This window comes from Dermacentor albipictus, chromosome 10, assembly GCF_038994185.2.
Source record: "Dermacentor albipictus isolate Rhodes 1998 colony chromosome 10, USDA_Dalb.pri_finalv2, whole genome shotgun sequence".
NCBI lineage: Eukaryota > Metazoa > Arthropoda > Arachnida > Ixodida > Ixodidae > Dermacentor > Dermacentor albipictus.
The window spans coordinates 32,085,346-32,106,531 of record NC_091830.1 but is presented as its reverse complement, the minus strand read 5'-3'; the positions used below and the strand labels follow the sequence as shown (position 1 = coordinate 32,106,531).

The following is a 21,186-nucleotide window of genomic DNA, read 5'->3' as shown; positions in this document are numbered from 1 at the left end:
CAGCAGCTTCTATTTAGTGCGTGGAGTGTGTTGCTTTACACTGATGCCGTCCTGTTTACAGCATGTCTGGAACTGATATTTTGACTGCATCAGAAATTTAAAAAACACGATTTCCAACATGACATCCAAGAACGTGTGACATAGATATTGTAATGGTTTGTGAATACAGAGCACATGTACACTGTTTGTTCTAGGGTGCTTAAGCAGCATGGTAGGAAAATATTGCTACTCTCCATAAAATTTATGCCTGCCTAATGACAATGCATGTGGACAGCTCAAATATTAATAATATCACAAAATGAGAACATTTGTGCGCACATTTATTCACAAGAAGAGACGGGTAGTTACACAAGCAAAATCATTAAAATAGACATGAAGCTACTAGAACTGATGCATTGTTTTTCTGCACGAAGGTGATACACCGCTACACTACTGCAAAAATAAATGCCCTGAGGTAAAGCAAACTGAACAGCAGCAACATTTCGGACCAACAAGTAAGAAACATTGGTGAATTATCACGTGTGAAACTGCTTAATACAACGAATACAGTACTTTCACTTCCCCTTACCAAAGAGTTGTTCGGTTTTGTGGACAAAGGAAGTGGCCGGCGGGGAAGAAAGAAAATATCGATAAGGCTACTCAGTCTCCTATGGCCACGGCTACAATAGCATGAAGAACGTAACGCACGTTCCGATATCACTCTCTCACTCTTTCTTGATTGTGTTTGTGTGCGTATAACCACGTCCTCGCAACTATAGGTTTATTACGGAAACGGCAACGCTTATGTAATGCATGATCTAGTTCGTTAACTTCTCTCCGCCTGTAAGTTAACGAGACGAACATTACACAACGATTCAAGCAGCCGCGTTAAACGACTCACCGGTATTGCCGTCGTCAGTCACTGCAGAATCCGGTTACTGTTTCCATGCAGATGTGCTCCGCATGGATCACGGCCGAAGCCTAGCTTTCGCGCTTTCATCTCTGCTCGCAACGCGGTCCTTCATCCCCAGTTTAACAACGCGTTGTACTGAAGCGCAATAAACTGGTTTTAGCAGAAAACAAGCAACCAGCTTAGTGTACGAACGAATGAATCCATACCTACGATGCACGCGAACATATCAGCAAAACATTTTAAACCCAGGCCAGTGGTCACGTGGGTGGTCGATGATCCTGAACGCTAATTTGGGTTTACAATGACAAAAAAGAACCAAGTTACTAATAAAGAGTACAGTGTGTAATTAGCAACGATAACTTTGTCTTTGTCACGTAATAAAAACGTTTTGATGAGTGTGGGAGAAAATTTCTAGGTTGAGATCGCCCTTACTACCGCGTCTCTAGCGGGAAATATTGCTCTCACGCAGGCAGGCTTCGTATGGTTGTACTATGCCCGTTTTATTAGCAGCGGCCAAGTTTCTCTCTGTGGCAATTTCCTAAATTTTAGAGGGTGCTGCGCGCTGCTTATATACGGTAAATACAGCCGCTGTTCCATTATGCACTTCTAGGGAGCCTTGATACGCACGCCTACGCCCTGTTATTATTATAACTTTATTAGTATTGTTATTATTATTATTATTATAGTAGTAGTAGTAGTAGTAGTAGTAGTAGTAGTAGTAGTAGTAGTAGTAGTAGTAGTAGTAGTAGTAGTAGTAGTAGTAGTATTAGCAGCAGTAGTAGTAGTATTGCGCTTTATAGGAATAATTGAAATGCGATCGCCGAGGTGGCCTCCGCGAAAGGAGCACTTGAGCGTTGATGCGTATGTGCTTTCCCGTTTCCCGTGTGTAAAAAGCGTAATCCAGACCAGAAAAACGCCGCCTAACCACTGCTGCCACTGACCGCTGCAGATCACCAGCGCCACCTGATATCTTCATTTGCAACAAATCCTGGCGAGTGCCGCCTTTCCGCGCTTGGTAATGCGGTGTCTGCCAAACCACTAAGGGGCGTACATAGTTATGTAGACTCGCTAAATAACCTCAGAGGAAGGTTACGTTACATTTTCTGACGTACGTGACGCAGACTATCACAAAATATCGTAACCAGGACGTGATTTAGGAAAGGCGGTTGGGACTGCAGTATCTTTATCTTGGCGCTAATTTCAGACGGCATTTCTTGCCTGCTACAAACGTGTTTCTGGCTCATCGCACAGGGAACCCGCTGTGCCTGTGTCATCGCATGATGCGTGCTGTAATTTCGCGGGCAAATCAAGGAATGTCTCCGGCTGGAGGAGCTCAACCTCTCGACATAGGAACTTGATGAAGCCATTGCATCCTAACACGACGGAGGTTCGGAGGGGCGGAACAAGGGACGGGGCAGTGGTGTAGCAAGGGTGATAGTGGTTGAACGAGGGATATGCCTCGAATGTCGCGGAGCAATTTTGGGCGTAGTCGCGGGCTTCTTTCGCTCTCGGTAGCAAGAAGCAACACTTTTATGTAGGACGTATTGAGCAACAGAAAGCCGTATCAGGAGTTTCGCTGACACTTTTACTCTAATTATAATATTTGAGAAATTGAATAATTAATAAAAAATAATTATGTAATTAGGCCTAATGCAAAAACACATTATCTCGTAGACTCCAAGCGACGGTAAACATCATTACCTTGGTTATTGTCCACCTACGTGGCATTTGCGTATCTTTAGACCTTGGTGTCCGATAGTTAGGACACCTTGTATAGCGTATTGTTTCATCGCCTAACACCGTGTAGAACGGAGCCATTAATCAGCACATGTGCAGCCGTTGTACACAGGCAGATATCATGTGCGTGTCAACTCGCTATAATTGCTGGCGTTCGACGATCATTGTGTTAGAAAACGCGTTCTTTGCCGCCTTTGTATGAGCGGTGACAGAAAGCTATTTGCTTTGAAAAGCCAGCTCTAGAGTTTGACGTCTCAGCGCTGCCTAACCCTGGTACAGCGAATCCCAACTGATCTCCCGCACAAGTCCACCCAGTTCATTATTCTTCTGTGATCTATTTATCCACGTCAAATGGGTTTCTCGGGAGACTGCCACAGTTGTGCAATTTCACTAATTGCCTACAAAACTAATTCATTCGAGGCTTTGTCAGACAACTGACAGTGCGACGTTCGAAATCGTCTGATTGGGATAGAACGAGGGCTAAGTTAACTCTGACTGTGCACTTTCTTTGCAGGGAACCCGCTCAATTTGGGCTTGCAAATTCTGTGCTTCTTCGGAGCCGTCGGGGCTATTGTGATCACGCTTCTAACTCTGGACGCACTGGGACGCTACGTTCTTCACAGTAGAGAGGTACGCACCCGAATGGGACTCTCTCCCTGACGTCTTATTAGGGCCAGTCACGTTGACATGTGGCTTGCCATTTCCGTAACACTCGGATCCTACGGCCTATCCAAATCATAACCCATGAAACATGTAGAAAGAAAGAAAGAAAGAAAGAAAGAAAGAAAGAAAGAAAGAAAGAAAGAAAGAAAGAAAGAAAGAAAGAAAGAAAGAAAGAAAGAAAGAAAGAAAGAAAGAAGGAAGGAAAGGAAGAACTATACCGACGTGAATCCTCCTGCACGCATCAAGTTATTCTCACGGAGAACACGAAAAATGAACATTCCCGGAAGGAGTACTGCTGTCATTTTTTTTACCCCGTCAAGGAAATGGTCGATTGGATTACTATGTGCCAACTCGGAAAATTGGTTTTCAAAAGTACAGACGACAATAAACAGAAATTAGTTTTCCAACCTGGCGGGGATCTTGGCCCTTATATTTTTGTGTGTGGTGTTTTAGGGCTTGGCACTGACTGCAAATTTTAATTTATTTATTCGTTCATTGCTCAATTTATGGATAAATAGAGCAGCTCTTTTGCGATATAGAATTAGTGGGCACAAGGTGGACACTCACATACATTGAATAATGCATACGAAGCGCACCGTGCAGAAGAGTAATAAAAATGTATGCAAAGCTACAAAAGCACAGTCGGTGTAGACGCCATTAATTATAGAAATGTGCTAGGGCTTTCAGGAATTCTGTAGAAGACAATGACCCAATAATGCCAGGTAAAGAATTCCAATGATCAACAGTACGTGGAAAAAACTATTTGAATGTCATTGCGCGAGTAGAAAGGTGCGGGGTCTAAAGCACGGTGACTTCGAGTAAAAGATGTGTTGGTAGTAGTTAAGACACTTATTGGAGAGATAGCATAATACATTCAAAAGAATACAGTAACTTTATTGACTCATTCTTCCAGCGCAATGAAAGAAATTGAAGGTTAGACGCGTGAATAGCTGATGAAGGCGAGACATCGTGGTCATGCCGACGGCAAATGAAGCGCGTGGCTTTTCTTTGCATGGCTTCGATCGCATCAATTTCATAAAGTTTATGTGGATTTCTGACAGCAGAAGACTTTTCTAACATATGAGTGATATGTATGTAGTTGTAACAAATGAGTAGTTTGGCTTCGTTCGGTGCCTTGGTTAATGTTCTGCGTAAGTAACCCAACTACTTCAAAGCATTCTATCAGATATATCCAACGTGCTCGGACCACAGCATGTTAGAAGTAAATATTACACCCACATATTTGTAATGGCTCACCCTCACCAGTGAAATATCCTCTGAACAGTAATCAAAAACCAAAAAGTATTGTTTATTTGAAAATATCATTATCGTGGCTTTTTTATGTTGATGTTGATGTGATGCGCCACATTCAAAAGCATGCAAATGAATTGTTAAGGCAATCATGGTTACAAGGAGAGGTAATTATGTCATACAGAACGCAGTCGTCCGCGTAAAACGGACTAGATTACTAAGAAAATCGCTAACATAAAGTAAAAATAATAGTGCACTGACCATAGACCCTTGTGGCATTTCTTACGTTACTTTACCCGTATCTGAGTTATGAGAGTTAAAGCCCATTAACTCTGTACGTTATGAAATAAAACTTGATATCCATTAAACTAAAAGTGATTCTTCAATATGATATTATGTTTATGGCGCCGTTTAATGTGAAGTACGCTGTCAAATGCTTTGCAAAAGCCAATGAATATGACATCGATTCTATATCCTAAATCTAGATTAAGACAAATGACGTGAGCAAATTATAATAATTGGGTTACTATGCTGTAACCGTGCAGGACAGTGGTGTTAAAAACACGCAAGAAGATTGTCGTTTTCAAGAAATTCCATAATGTGTTTATGAAAGATTTGTTCTAGCACCTTGCATGAATGGGTCTGTAATTAGTTAAAAGTTGCTTGTCATCTTATTTGTATAGAGGGACAACTTACACTACTTTCCATGATGACGGGACTTTACACATGTTCATTGACATCTGGAAGGTGGTGAAGAAATACTGTGAAATCCACTAGGCATAAAATACTAACAATGAGTGATACATTCTGTCAGGCCCAGCACATTGGTGTCCAGATACGTCCTTGGTGTCCAGATACATTATGGTGCTCAAAATCCTCTCTAAAGTGATGTCAGTGATTGTATGTGTTGTATCATGAGTAAAGGCCAAAATTACTGTGTTATATCTAGCGAAGACAGACTGAATGTACGTGTTGAAAGCGGTCGAAATGATAGAGGGGTCCTTAATGATGCCATACTGATTATAAATGAAGATTGGGATGTTTCATTGGGTGAGATTTAGCTCCATAATTTCCGAGGGCTAGTGTTAAGCAGAGCCCGAAGCTGAGTGCCATAGCGAAATTCTTTTGTGGTAGCTCTTTTGTAACGCAGTTCTTTTGCATGTGTGAATAGTGCGTGCCACTGTGGGTTACCAGAGCGTTTTGAACGCCTTAAGCTTGCAACACAACATTACAGATGCAATATGTGACGCTCATTCCAATGAATGTTATTAGTTTTTATGTATTTGTTTTCATTAGCAAGAAACGATCGACGCAGGACCTAATGGTGTTCTCAAAGGAATCCACGTCACTTCATGCAAAGCGCAAGAAAAGAATTAAAGCCGCTTCCAAACTCATTGATAATCAAAACAACGTCAGCTTTCTGAAAGTCTAGAGCCGTAGAAAAACTAAAACGCTGCTTGAAATCTCGAAAACGGTTCAAAGGCACAGGGACCACGTTGTGATGAGATATGATCATTTATAGTTTCATAATCACAACCCGAATCAACTACGTCGGTACTAATAAATACTAAGCCTAGAGAAGCGTTCAGTCCCGTTGGATTGTGCACGATTTGTTTTAGGCCAAGAGACGAAGAGAGGTTCAATTGACATGTCATACGCAGTACCTGGATTTGATAAGCAGATAGAAGGCGAAAGGATACTAAGGGGGGGGGGGGGGGGGGGGGGGCGCCGAGGACACCGATGACAACAAAATTAGAGGCGGTGAGACTGTGTTCCTCTATTAACTGCTCAAAACGCTCTAGTGATTCAGATGAACTAATAACGGTGTAATAGAGTACGCATAGTGTTAAATGCTGCTTTGCAATGTGCACTCTACAACAAACCGATTCAGTTTCGGCAGGAGTACTAAGAATAGTGACCTGGAAGTACGACCAAAATAACAACGCAACGCAGTCTCCTCTTTGCCTTTGGCGATCTTTTCTAACAACGACACAGCCTGGTGGAGTTACTTCAGAGTCAGAAACTCCTTCGTTTAGCTAAGTTTCTGTGATAGCAACAATATGCGGGCTCCATGTTGAAACAAGTGACATGAAATGAGTGAATTTATTAGTCACACATCTGGCGTTCATACATAAAACAGCGAGTTTTTCGGGAAGCAGCGACCACGATCAACAAGAACACGTGAAGTTCAATACACTAGCGGATGGCGTGGGATCACGATTACCAGATGTCTTAAAAAGACCGCGAAACATAGTCCACGTTACAAAGAAAATTATGGATGATAACATGATCAAAACGTAATTTTACAGTTGAGCCGTTATTATGATGCACTAAAGATGCTTCCCAGAGTTTCCTTCGATTGATCCGAACTCTATTCGAAAGATCTCTGAAATTAGCGTATGGCCGTCAGGCTTAAAAGAATTTTTAACAATACATGTTTGTCAATGAAATACAACTATTTCATCACGACACGACGAGGACGCTCATCACGCATGCTGCCAAATCTGCGGAATCGCTCAATGCGTGGACATTTAGCAAGAATTATCTCCTGAAACACATGCGAAATATTAAAACGCAAGGTATCACAGATCTCGTCAATGTCCTCCTCAGAACCGTGCAGGATGATGATATTGCGTCTTGCACAAATTCCCAAATCCTCGTTTTTTGCTGTAAGTTTGACAACTGTTCTGCTTAGATGCCACAGCTCTGCATGCAGCTCTTGCGCATAACTGTGGATGAATCGATTCGACAGCAGTGACGCGGGTCCCCAGTGAAGCAAAACGAGAGTGCACAAAATTCTTAATTTCAGGAATGCCACTGGATATCTGTTTCTGATTCGCTAACACATCGGTTAAGCATAGTACAAGCGCAGACTTATAAGTGGTAGCAATCCGGTTGAACTGAACTTAATATCCATTAATAAAGTGGATTTATGGATTTACCTACCTGGGCTAAAAATATGAATCTGGTGACATGTACCATAAGATCTGAAGAAAAAGCAAATCGTGCTCCAAAAGGACTTTGATTTGGTATCAGCGACACTGGTTAATTGGACATCTCAAGCATGGCGAAGCCCTAATTATACATCTAGCTGCGAAGGCAAATCCCCTTCTTGGCGTCCTATGGCAGTTGCGTCAACCAGGCGCGGGAGCTTTCTTGGAGCATTGCCGGCAGTTTCTTCAAAGTTCGTGCTCCGGAAGGTGGTGCAGTGACCCGTCTGTTGTCTCTATCACTTGCGCATGCTATGTGCATCGATGGCTTTTGCCCTTTAGACACATAGGTGCAATTTGTCGGAATATTGTAGCTCAATATGCCATTCCCTCCCTCGCGGCTCAGCATGGGAAGCGGAAACATCGATGCCGACGCTTGTCCAAGTTTACTCACGATCTGAACAAGTTAATGACAAACAAACAAATAATCACGAATAAGGCGTTCAACGCAAGGTTGATCGATCAATTACCCATCCCACAGCTCATTTCCTCCTGCGACATCAGTGGTGACGTTAGAACAGGCTTGGCATCAGGAATAAGAGCACTAGTGGTGAAATCGTACCATAGACTGATAAAATACCGGAACGTCCCTTCAGAGGTCCTGTCAAAACTTGCTATATCCGCAGCTGCGGAAACCTGCGATGATAGGTCACGTGATAAGGTAGTGGTTGCTCGACAACTGTTGAGTTTGCGAGCCCCCCTCGACCGTAGTAACGAAGCAGAAATTCGCACAAAACACCCGAGAGGTTACCTTGCTTGTACTTGTCCAACAGGGTCTCACTTAGCCAGGTAGAGAACAAAGGCAGCGTCACCCGGTGTAGTAAGAACATAACAAAAAAAAGGGAACGGCAACACTTTGCCGTGGCTAGTCCGGCATTAACAAGATGTCCGGATCGGCGCCGCCCCAAAGATTTAGCGAAAATCGCGCGTCATTCTTTCAAGCCTTTCTGCAGTTCGACAACTGCTCCCCACTGTATCACAACCCCCCACCCCCCCTCTTTCCCAGCATCGAAGCACTAATTCATGGCGTCCAAGATACTCTGAAGGAACTCACTGCATGGCCTTCGAGATCTGGTAGAGCGTGATATTCCCGCACGCTGCCCTATCTAGGAGGCCATGCACTAAGTTCATTCGCTAGTCCGTCGGTGCCTCAGGTGGCGAGACACACAAGTGCCAGGTCTGAACACGCTTTCGCACCGCTCCAGACAGTTTAGGCAGAGAAATGTTTTATTAAATGTGTGAGGTGGCTAGGGTGATAAGCTTCTACAAATATGTTTATTCTACCAGAGCCAGCGATGATGTCCTTCTTCAGATTGGTGAGCAGCGTATCACTCTCTTGGGACATTGTACTAGTAAAACGTAAGCGCTGTGCTCATCCACTGACGCTAGTTGTAGTCAAATGACGTCATCCCTTTGCGGGGTCTCGTGTTGACGCAGGTGCGCTCCAAGCTGACACGCCGTCCCCACGTAAGACCCACGTCGCTGCTTGTCGTGGAGGAAGAACAAGCAACGGCCCAGGTCCATGGAGTCCATGGCACCCCCCTCAACCTGCTGGACCGTGACCTGGCGCTATTTGAGAAGCAGGCTGGCGTGGGATCCCACGATAAGGTTTGTTTGTGAGGACCCCGAAAAAAAAAATGAAAGCCGCGTGGGTAGCGTAGCTACAGCTGGGGGAGCCGGCACCAGTGCATCTTTAACGATCCCTATCGTTGTCATCGGGGTTGCATTTTCTGTACGTGGTGCATCATTACGAAGGGGCCACCTAATTAGTATTCAAGAAAAAATATATATATTGGAGTAACCTGACTTCAGACCGCATTCCCTTACACTAGCTAATTAGCTTTCTTCCCGAAAGAACCGGATTTACTGGGCTTTCTTCATTTCATTGTTCAAACGGGCACGTTAGCGGTCACATACACAACACAGATGTTCCCTGTGTTTTCAAGGATATTCACGCACGATTGAAGCCTATACTAGCGATATCTAACTAGCCGTGTTTTCAGTCGTCTTCCCCCAGCGATACCTGCAAATTGACGATCTTGCCGAACCTGCTAAGCATCTGCCGTCCTCCAGGGCTCTTCTCTTCCCTTATCATATCAATTGCTCGCGAATTTAAACTATCGCAATCCTGCCTCTTTAGGCTATGCCTATCTGTCTATTCCGTACCTCGTTACGCAATCCCCAGCTCTTTCTGTTATGACAGCGTGAAGTCGCGTGAGTTGATAATTCGTATTTAAATTTGCAAGAGCGATCCATAGACGAAACAGAAGAGGAGGGGACATGAACAATGAACTAGGCAATACTTCTAAGGACGCTTATTGAGGGATTGACAGCATGCGGTACCAAAGGCGAAGGAAAGCTGTCAAGCAGACAACAGATAACCGTCCCCATGGGACACATACACCTTGTGTGCAAGGAAACCAAAGTTGGGTACCCGCTTCTTTGTTGTTCCGCAAACTTTCTTTTTTGATGACATCGCTAATCGCCCCTTCATGACTGATGTGGGCCACCAACTTGCACTCCAACAAATTTTTGTTAGTCTGAAAATGCTTTTTACGTAATCAATTTCTCTCGCGACGACTTGACGTAATAAAACGTAACCCTGCGCAGCTTCAATGGCTAGGGACATTTGACTCATGTTTCCTTTACCAGGCTGTTGAACATTACCTTAGTCTTCTACATACTAGTGTTCAAACCCAGTCATTATCTATATTTACAACAGGTCGAACCAAAAGTTGCACTTTCTCTAAGTATACGAAGCAGTGTCTTGATAGCTTGCGCACATTACGAGCACTATGCCCTGTGCTATTTCCTGCGGTGTCGGTTGAAGTAAACCTTCGCAGATGTGTCCTAAAAATTCCCTCTCCGGAACAAGAAACCATAAGTGAATTAGGCCTCTACTCCAAGGCGTTTCCCTTAGTGGCGTTCCATGGCGATGGGGACGCGCAAGGACAGAGACCGCACAAGCTCGTGTTTTCTCATCTTGTCCCACCATATTGCGCTGTCTCCAAGTATTCTCGGAAATACGTGCACCAGCAAGCTCAGTTTACAACCCTTGTGGAGCAGCCTTGCGTGTAATGAAAGCAGCGTTGAAGGGCCCAGTTCGATAGGAGCCAGTTTTCATGCTTCAGTGTGACGGAAAGCATGCCGACCTTTTATTTTTTTTTATTTTACTGGACATTGATATAGACACCGTGAAGGTCTTGGATGGCAAGGCTAAAGGCAGTACATTGTCTGCCTGACTAAGGCCCTGTCATCCATACATTGCTCAACAGTGAGGTAGCATATCATAACATATTGATAGTATACGCGCATATCTATAGCGTGGATTAGACATAAATAGCATACATTACAGACATACATGCATTAAATACAACAATCACTGTACAACTTTCTAAGTAGAAACAGTTCAGAATCAACAGATCCAGCGGCAGATCCAGCGCATTATCCAGAACTGGATCTTCATGGTGACTTGTACTGAAGACCAAAGACCAGAGCTGCATATTTGGTTTTCGAAATAATTCGAATGGAAGGGGGCGGCACGGTGTTATTTAGCTTTTCAAAGGGACAGCTTTTTTGTCTACTTCAGGCACTTTGGGTGGTAAAACAGAGGCCTTCTTGCGCGATAAACTGGAGAACTAACAAAATGAAGAAGGTTGAAAAAGTGACGAGGTGGATGCTTTATGACGGGTGGAAGAAGCACAGGTGTGGGGAAATCAACGGCGCCTAATTGGTTCAGCCTAATAGAGGCCCGTGCCTTCTCAGCCTGGACACGCTGGGAGGCCAGATATTTTTAATTTATTTACTTATTCACATTACCTTACAGGCCCATTTAAGGGCATTGAGTAAGGCAGGCAACAGTAATTACATGACAAAAATAGCGAAGCGCAACAGCGTTACACAAAATTAACACGCAACGAATTCAGGTCATTACGGAATGTGTCATGATTGCAGATGGATGCAATCTGATCCGGAAGACTGTTCCAATGTGCGATAGCTCTTGCTAGTGGTGATGAGTTAAATGCCGGCGTTTGACCACGAGTGCGCATGAAACTAATTGCGTTGTGAATGCGACGAGATGTGTGCACAGGAGTATGAAGCCGCAAACAGTGAAAGTTATTGCTGTAAATGTACCTGTGAAACAGACATAAAAGAGTAATGACGCGGAGCCCTTCTAAGGACTGAAATGCAAGGTCTTGTTTTATTCGGGTAATGCTCGAATGACAGTCGTAGTTGCCAGAGATGAATCTGGCTGCCCTATTCTGAACGGCTTCCAACATGCGGATTAGATCATCTTGATACGGTGACCATGTGGATGAAGCGTATTCTAGTTGTGGGCGAACATAAGTAAAATAGGCTAATTTTCGTACATTAGAAGGCGCGTTACGCAAGTTTCCACGCAGATAGCCGAGCGATTGAGAAGCTTTGGAGTAAAGAGTTGCTACATGCGTTGTCCAGGATAAGTCTGATGAAAGATGAACGCCGAGATATTTGTACGGTGGTGCAGTCGAAGCGGCGGTATTATTATCCTGCCCCAATTGAAATGGCACACGTCATGAGAACCATAGTGTGATATCGGATTTGTGTTTGTTGTCGATGCTATCCAGTTATCTATTGTCGCAAGACGCGGCTGCCGAACCAGAATCTCTTTTATCTTGTCGCCAGTTTTACAACTACACAGTTTTGCCAAGCCAGAATCGTGGCAAAAAGTTTGCCGCGAATTACGGGGTGGCATTGAGAGAGACAACAGGATCATAAAGAGAACATTAACAATAATCTGCCCTTGTTTCTGGCACATAAATTTTTTTCCCTATCGGCTAACATCTTTTGACTTGAGGTCTCCTTTTCCTTGCACTTTTTTTTCGCCTAGCACAAGGAGAAGACAGTTGAAGGTGTCAAAGGGGCTGCCCCAATTGAAATGGCACCACGTCTCGACTCAGCACCGAGACGTTCTCGCCGTAGCACTAAGACCAGCCCGTCACTGGGCATTCTTCGCTACCGCAAGTCTACAGACAGCTCCAGAAGCCGGGGCTCCTCGCCGCTCCACGAGGTCACCGACTGCAAGTTATCCACGCTCTCGTACGAGCTCGATTTCGACGCTTATTCCTCGAAGCTTCGAGTGCCCGACGTCACTCCCGAGGAGTCAATGCTGGTGGAAGACGAAAAGCACTTCCCGTCGGATAAGCCCCTCAAGACGACAGAGGCCTTCATGCGACTCCTAGAACTCACCGTCGGTAAGAAAACCGTTCCTGAGCGGTGCGGTATCCTGTCGAACATCTCGCCTCAAGCACACTCAAGCACTACGACAAGCTCGAGGACCACGCCGGTGCAATCGATTGCGTCTTTGGCCACGACATCCGCACCGTACACGCCAATACAATCGAGTCCTTTGCCGTCACCAGATGTGTTACAGATGCAACGAAGTAGAATGCCAAAGGAAACTCCAGAGCTGAGCTATACCCCTTCAACGTCGATTTCATCCCAGCCAGTCCCGTCTTCGCCGCTCAGCGTCAGCAGTATGACCGAAAAGCGGGTCCCAAGCAGTCCATCAGCTAGCAGTGCTTCAAGGACTGTCGCCCCGCACTCCCGTGAAGGCAGTAGGTTTAAGGAATCGAAATATGGAAAGCCGGAAGGCCCCAAGCCTACAGGTTCAAGGACTGGACCACCTCCACGACCACCGGGCAAGTCTAAGCATACAGCGCAAAATGTTAATCCAGCGCCCAGCGACCTGTCTAAGAAGCAGCCTCATCCGTGAAGATCCTAAACGCCGAGTCTGAACACTTGGTCGATGCCTCGAACGTCCCTGTGCTCATGGATTTCGTTCACGGGCGTAATGGAGATATCTATTCGAAACCATCACTTTCGAAAGCACTCAGCCGACACGTTGAACACCACAAAGAGGAAGTTCCTGAAGCGCTTGGAAAGCAATGGGTGTTTCACACATAGACACGCTTGGTCTGTGATTGCGTCATCGGCTCGATTGTACAGGTAGTGTGCACTATAAAAATAATGTTCATGTAGTTTATTTTTCTTGCTTTATGCGATCTGTCATGACAACCTCTTAATTTTTGCATGCTTCGTAAAGGAAGCCATCGGTAAGTTTCAGTTGCTACCTTGTACTCATGTTTGCCACTTTTCGTGAAACTTTCTGCTAGCTTTACGGTTCGAGCGTGCTGGAGAAATAAACGGCATACTTTGCGCTATGCTTCTTGTACCTACTGCGGCGTCTAATATTGCAGTATTACACCTACAACGATAAACTGGCATCGAATATCAGCGTGAATTCCCTTACGAACAGAAAGAAATCCAATAGGATCACGGTTTAACTTAAGTGGGGTCCTGAACCAACCACGGGCGTCGTGAAAAAAACACAACCCGTGGTTACCATATGCCACTGTGAACATCTCAGTCAAGTTTTGTAGCCGCGCTGCGCAAGTGGAGCTCACAAGCAGAGCGTGAATTCACTTTTTCCTCGAACTCTCTCTTTTCAAACAAATCCTTCTCACCCGTTTCGAATCTACAGGTGCCTCGCATATCTCGCCTTATGCAAGATTCCCGCAGACGGCTGCTCTTGACAGATTCCTGCTAGCAATAAAGAACGATGCTTTTGTTCTGTGCATTTCTTCATACTGTTACTGTGCGCAGTTATTGATGAAGCTTACTTAAGGCGTGCTGAAGCCAAAACCTGCGTTGAGAATTTGAATAATGATTACGCACTTCCGGAAGAAGCCGACGCTACTCGCTACTTTTGATTATTTTTGAGGAGTCAACTAGCCTGAAACCACAGAAACCTAAGATAAGGCCCCATATACGCTTGCTGGCGCACGCTCCCTCCTGGCAGCCCCTGGTTAGACACCATGGCGAACATCGCTTCTATCGTATTTAGCTGCTAATAGATAGTGCCTGTAAAGGCGGGATTTAGATGAGTCTACTGCCCGTCTGGCAAGCTGGACAAAGGACAAAGCAGGTCCTCACCACGTATACTATAGTATGGCCAAACTATAGAGAACATGAATGCGAGCGCGCACTCCAACCCTGTTCTGCACATGTTCTGCACATAGCAGTACAAACTACAGTTACTCATTGTAGTTGTAAGCAGCTGCCTCTGCTGCATAGCACAGATACTGCGTCCCCTGCAGGGTGCCACGACAAGCCAGCTCGCTAAGGAAGTATATAGCTAGCTGCGGCTCGCTGCGGACAGCAGCACGCTCCCATTGATTTCTGGGGGTGACGTGGCTTAAGGCGCATTTCGAGCTCTGCCGAGCACCAACATCTGACTAGTAGAGGAAGTCTACTTTCCGACCAGCTCACCTTCGAGGTCTGTCTCCATCATGGCCGAAGCTCGTAATGCTGGGAATCTTTCAACGCGAGCCCGCAGTGCGAACCTAAAGACGTTCCCGTTCGACTTGCGGAATTTGTGGGATTTCTCTAGAGATAAGTGCAAAAAGAAACGGGCTACTTGTCACTCAGGGCGAAAAAAGACAGCAGCACGTGGCTATCTAGTACACTGGGCCTCTTCGATTATGCAGTCCCGAACTGTCCGCAATCCATCCCCGGCTTCCGGTCTGACGGAAGAGCAGGTCATAAGTCACGTGACCCAGCTTCCAGGATCTGCCCGGGGTTTCAACCGAAGATCACCACGACCAGAAGTCAATCTGCTAGCTGTGATCATCTGTTCGTAGATACCCCACCACAATACTACTCCGCTGATTCATTAGCGGAGCCTTCAGTCAGATACTGCAGTCTTGGCGACCACGTTGCAGATGAAAAAGCAAATCTCGCATTGGGAAGTATATCAGCCTGAGCGCATAAGCATGTTCACAGAGTGCACTTATAGCGCTGTCTGTCGCCCTCTCGTTCTCTGTCTCTACATGTCACCTAACCAGTATACGCTAGCTACGCGCGTGCAAAATTTAGCCGAAATTTCTACATGAACGCATACAAAATCAGGATCGTGCCCCGTCGCTATTCACCCAAAAAGTGCAGGCGTATATTACCCACATATGTAATGGAAGCAACTCATTAAAATAACAAAATGCAATTAGGTTGTGCATGGTCCTCGAAGCTCGTGAGACTTGCCTGTGAAAGATTCGATCGCATCACTACATGCGACGCATGTTTAGACAAACCGTGCATGTGTTTCTCGAAAAATGTCGCCATCACGCAATCGTACACATCAGAAAGCAACCACTCAAACTTAGCAACAAAATTAACGGATCAACAAATGGGAATTGACACTACTTCGTGAAGCTCCAATTGTATACCACTACTGCTATCTGTAGTAAACAGCCACGTATGCGATATTACACGCTTTCTCGCAGAGTAGTTTTACTCCCCTGAAAGACGAAATCCCCCGGCTCACTACACACTGCAATGAGCATGACATATTTAGCGAGATGCATTAAGAAAAATCAAGCACGTGTGCCTGATATCGCCGTGCTTCTCAGTTTCAAACACGAAGACTAAATCGGCACCAATAAAAGGGCTCACGGAAAGCTCGCATGATGGCACAGAGAGCACTGATCTAACTGACGTGCTAGATGAGTGCAGAATATTTGGCGTCTGGAACGCGCCATGTGCACAGAAGCCCATTGCATCTTTCACACCATGGTGGCATATGCCGCACGCTTTTTCAGACAGCCGTCGTCTAGTATCTGCTTTGCACTGGTTCGAGCCAAAATCTGCTCAGTCCATGGCTAGTCTGGACCTCCCGGTCCATGAAAAACAAACGCGCTTCTGGTAACTTGCGGACTAATGGGTGGATTTTCCGAAGCGGTCCGAGCAAACGTGAATACGGCACATCAATTCCAAGCAGTCCGGGACTGTCAGGGAGAGATAACCGAAACCACGCTTTCCCCAGCTCCATTGTTGGCTTCCTGGGATTATAACTAATGCTATTTTACGCGCTTAAGAAGAAACTTTATCTCGGGCCCAACTCCGATGTCGCCTATTCTAGTTGATGTCAAACGCAGTAATGCTTTTCTGAGATAATGCATGGACCTATTCTATCAAAAGTTCTTGCATTTGAGAGAGAAAGTAAAAATTTAGTTATTGCAAGCGCGAAATTGGGATTAAGGGCCTGAGTATAGTTACGAAAATTGCCGAAAATCTAAATTTCAACAGAAGTCCGAACTTTACAAATCCGTAACTCTGCATCAGATACCTATCACAGTTCTGTAACCGCATCCGTTTGAACACCCAAAGAGGGCCAAATTTCTATATCATATTTTACGTGCGCGTGTTAAAACGTTCTAAAGTGTTTTGCGAAAGTTCTACTTCGACATTAATGCTATATTTGACAGTCATGCATAATGCATCGATTTTGTCCACATTAGATGTACTACTACATGCAATATTCATAAATGTGATATCACTTTTCATAGCTCAGTCAGAGAGTTGGAAACCTGATATTTCATCTTCTTATAGTTCAGGATTTTCTGCTGCTTTAATTTAAAGATACAATGGGCCAAATTGAAATCTCGCTACATGCAGTGACTGCACTTAGGTGTCCTTTAAATTCATCAAACCTCATCACATTTGGTGCCGCGGTTGCCGATAAAAATGATTTCCCCTGTCCGGTGTCGTAGCATCTTGTTCGTTTCTCTCGGTACTTTTTCTACTTGTAGAAGGCACTCTGCACAGCATACTGAACATTCGTCGCTGCTGTTCGCCATTAGTCTATGGTAATCACTGCTTTTCTTATCAAAAGTGCACTGGACCCTAAATTTCGCCGCCACACTTTGCAGTAAACAGCTTCATGTTAAGACATAAGGTTATTTCTGCCATCGTTAATGGCATTTTATTTCTATGCTCTATGTATTTGTTTGTATGTTTACGATTTCTTCCCGGGTCTCTTCTGCTGCAGGGTAAGTGTACTTCACGTTTATTTCCAAACGAGTTACACGTGACAACGAAACCTTAAATTATTGTAAGGAAATGATGCCTTGATGTTGCCCTGTACACGTATCTTCAAGAATTAGACCCTATGCGACATTACGGAAGTTTAAAGCTAATTCTTAAACATGGCTTCGCTCGCACTCAGTAGAAGTTCACCTGTAGCTCTTCGCATCAGCTATCGGCACAAACCACTTGCCTCTCAATGTCAGCCTTGAGATTCATATAAAATACTGAGTTGCTAGAACCGATCGAGATGACGTACTAAAGGCTATTAAACTATAGGATAATCGTTTCGCTTTAAGGATTCAAACGAACTGACGGTACCTCGGAGGAATCGAACCGGAGGCTACTCCAATGTCTAAAAATATGAGCAATAAATGTGCTCGTACACAATTTCCTACCATGGATATAAAAAAAAACAATCGATACTGTTATGCGGACGGTACTAGGTCATGTCGGATTGTCAAATTTCCCATCTAAACGCCTATATTTCGATTCATACACGCTCGATCAGTGAAGACTGACCCCACAAGTATGTTTCGAGTATGTTTTAAAGGCACTCGCTAAAGCTCATTGCGCAAGCCTTCTTTCGTCACTCTCGTGTTTTGCACCATAATACCTCACTACGGCAAAATATAATAATCAAAATCTGCCTCCATGTTGCTCTGCGAAAGTGGGTGTACGGCGAAGCTGTTGCCGACGTTTGACAAGCTCCACTACCACAAGCCATGTACAATACGCGCGAACGCACGTGTCTGATAGTGCTAAGTGCAGGCTCATTCTACTAGGCCCTCCGCCAAGAGCAAGGACCTTATTGAACTAATGCAATTTTTGGGAAGTAAACTTCATCAGAGAATTCGTGAAGTACGACTGACACGCAAGCTGCAAACATGATAACGTCAGAGTGTAATTCAAATACAAGATAAAACATGTCTGTTACGCGGAAACTGAATTATACTGTATAAAGGTTTGGGCAAACTGGTTTGCTGTAGTCCACTTCATTTATCTTCATGGTGATACGTTGCGCAGCGCTATCCACTTCTCCGCATGTCGCACGCGCAAGTTATGTCGCGAGGCAGAAGAGGACTACCTGGCATGTCGGAGAAGGCAATTGATGTTTCTCTGCGAATGTCACTCATTGAAGCTTAATGTTATGTAACCACAGAAAGCTTGGCGCTCCCTGTTTTCCATGTTTGTCGTCATTTGTACCCGAATACTTCTATGTATACTTTACAAAGTAGCTTTCTTTGACGTATGAGCATGCTGTTGCCGCTAACTGTTGGCACTCCCGCCGCGCCTGCGTTTGTCGAAAGCGGCAGCTTACGGCATTTCACTGGCCGCCGATAACCGATGAGACGGTTACATGCACAGTAACTTACTGCGAGTCATTTTTTTTTTCAGCCATGCTTTTTTTAGGGCACAGCTCTAAGGCGCCCGTTCCTACGCTTAGCGTAAGGTGTTTTCAGGTATACATCCACAGGACCTGACGTGCATCTTATGGAGGGCATCGTGTCACGCGTTCGAGACAGGCGGACAGAATTTCCCGGAGAAGTAGCTCTCGAATGCTTACACTTCGAAAGAGTGCTGCTATTGGCCACGCTTCGGTGCACAAGGACCTGACGTACACCTTATGGAGCGCATCCTGTCACGCGTTCGAGACAGGTGGACAGATTTCCCCAGGGAAATAGCTCTCGAATACTTACACTTCGAAAGAGTGCTGCTATTGGCCACGCTTCGGTGCACAAAGTTATCAGTAACCGCAATATCAAGCAGCTCTATCAATGAGCGCTGGCGATGCGAACTTGCGCACTTTGCACAAAGAGATGCATGGTGGGAGTGCCAACAGTTCTTGGAACAGCGTCCTCCCTTCCACTTTGTTGTTGTCGACGGTGGCCACCACGTATCGCCCATAGCAGGGTTCGAGACTATCTGACACGCGCTCCTGTGTTCCCGCTCACATTGCTCACGATAGTACATGCCATGAATTCATTACGAAAAAAGAAATCCGCCTCCATTCCGCCCTGTGAAAGTGGATGTGCGGCGAAGGTGAAGCGGACGTGGGACAAGTACCACCACCCCAACTGAGGTTGGACAGGCACCGCCACCACAAGCGACCTACGTTGCAGAAGTGCAGCATACATTCGCTTTCGTCTAGGCCGTCCACAAAGAGAAAGTGCCTTATTGAACTAAATTAGCATTTAAAAGCGAATTGCTTCAGAAAATGCGCAAGGTATGACTTACACATGAGCTGTAGACATGATAGCCTCGGATGGCTATTCGAATGCACGAGAAAACTGAACTCTTTAACGCGGGAACTGCAAGACAAAGCCCTTATCCGGCTGCCGTTTGAGACCTATCTGAGTGGTCGCGGTCACTATAGGTAGTTATACTGTTAGCACAGCTAACATTATTGCTAGCAGCTAACATAAACTTTTGATTCTTGTAGGCCCCCCGCCTGGCGCAAGTGCGTTATTGAAGGAAATGAATTTATCAAATCAAAATGCGCCAGAAAATTCAAAAAGTACGACTTGCACAATACCTGCAGACACGTTAGCATCGGATTGAAATTCGATTATACGAGAAAACATAATTCTGCTACGCGCAAACTCATACACGAAGCCATTCTTTAGCTGCCGTGTCTCTGGATGAGCATGCCCCGAAAAACCTAAAAATATAAAGGCTTCGCTGTAATGGCGTAAAGTAGCATGATTTCTAATCTAACTACGATGGACGAGCACTGCTGATAGTCCGGCTCACCTCAGTGTTCTGGAAGGCAGCGCTGGACACTGAACATTTCCAAGAGACGCGATGGTTTCACAGATGCAACTGGACTGATACAGTCATTAAAAAGGTTGCACACAAGGGAAATGTACACGCAGCCCGGCGAGTTTGGAGCCGTGACATCGACATTTAGTCTTAATCATGCTGAACACCAGCGCCGCACTCGCAACACAGCGTGGACGCTCAGTTTAACACACCCCTCTGCAATGCCCGTATGGGCATCTAGGCTACTAGAATAAAAAAAAGGGGGGGGGGGGGGGCATGCGCACGTGACAGCAAAAGAAGGCCGTGCGCACGCTGAAAGGAACGCTAACATAACCGACTAAACTCGGCGCTCGACGTAGATCACGCTTGCTTCTAGCGACGCCGTCGGCCCCGCGTAGTCTGTTTTGGCTGACCCTACTCACAAAGGTGAAGGCGATAGCATAAGCTACGTTCGCATAGCGGGATACACAGGAGCGATATACACTGGACCAACGCCAAACTCCAGCTGATTTTTTTGCTGCACAACGGTATAGAAGCAGCACTTGCTGTGCTAGGGAGACAGAAGTACATTGCCCCTGCATACTTTGTCCAACATGTCGACACCCTTCGCACATGCCAACTTGCCATCATTTTGTACAGATAAAGCTCTTTCATTTCTTGGCACCCTAACAGACACAGCCCTGACGCAATCTTTGCCTTCTTTTTTTAAGCACCAAACCTCGTATAACTAACTTTGTGCGTCCTAAAAGTCCTAAGCAAACGTTTGAGTGAGCGCTGGAGTACACAGACAACTTTTAAAGTAGTCAGGTGGGTGTCTCCCGTCCCCCCAAAACAAAAGCCTGCATCGATGCGTGATGTTCCCTCGTGTGATCGTTCAAGAACTTCCGGGTTTGGCCGAACTAACGCTTGCCACAGGAAAGAGCAATGAGGTACACCACGCCTGTCCATTAATGTATAAAGCGCGTGTCGTGCTTTTTTGCACACGTCCTT

General features: G+C 45.3%; 1 protein-coding gene across 1 annotated transcript in view; it reads left to right on the top strand.

Moving 5' to 3' along the window:
* LOC135912243 (uncharacterized) overlaps window positions 1-13,558 on the top strand; it is a 127,142-nt gene extending 113,584 nt beyond the window's left edge. Inside the window, exons 5-7 of the mRNA XM_065444621.2 lie at window positions 3,144-3,259; window positions 8,971-9,141; window positions 12,404-13,558. Coding sequence (XP_065300693.2) covers window positions 3,144-3,259; window positions 8,971-9,141; window positions 12,404-13,288 — 1,172 coding nt within the window. The 3' untranslated portion in view covers window positions 13,289-13,558. The remainder of the gene's footprint in view (window positions 1-3,143; window positions 3,260-8,970; window positions 9,142-12,403) is intronic.
* The last annotated feature ends 7,628 nt before the right edge of the window (window positions 13,559-21,186 follow it).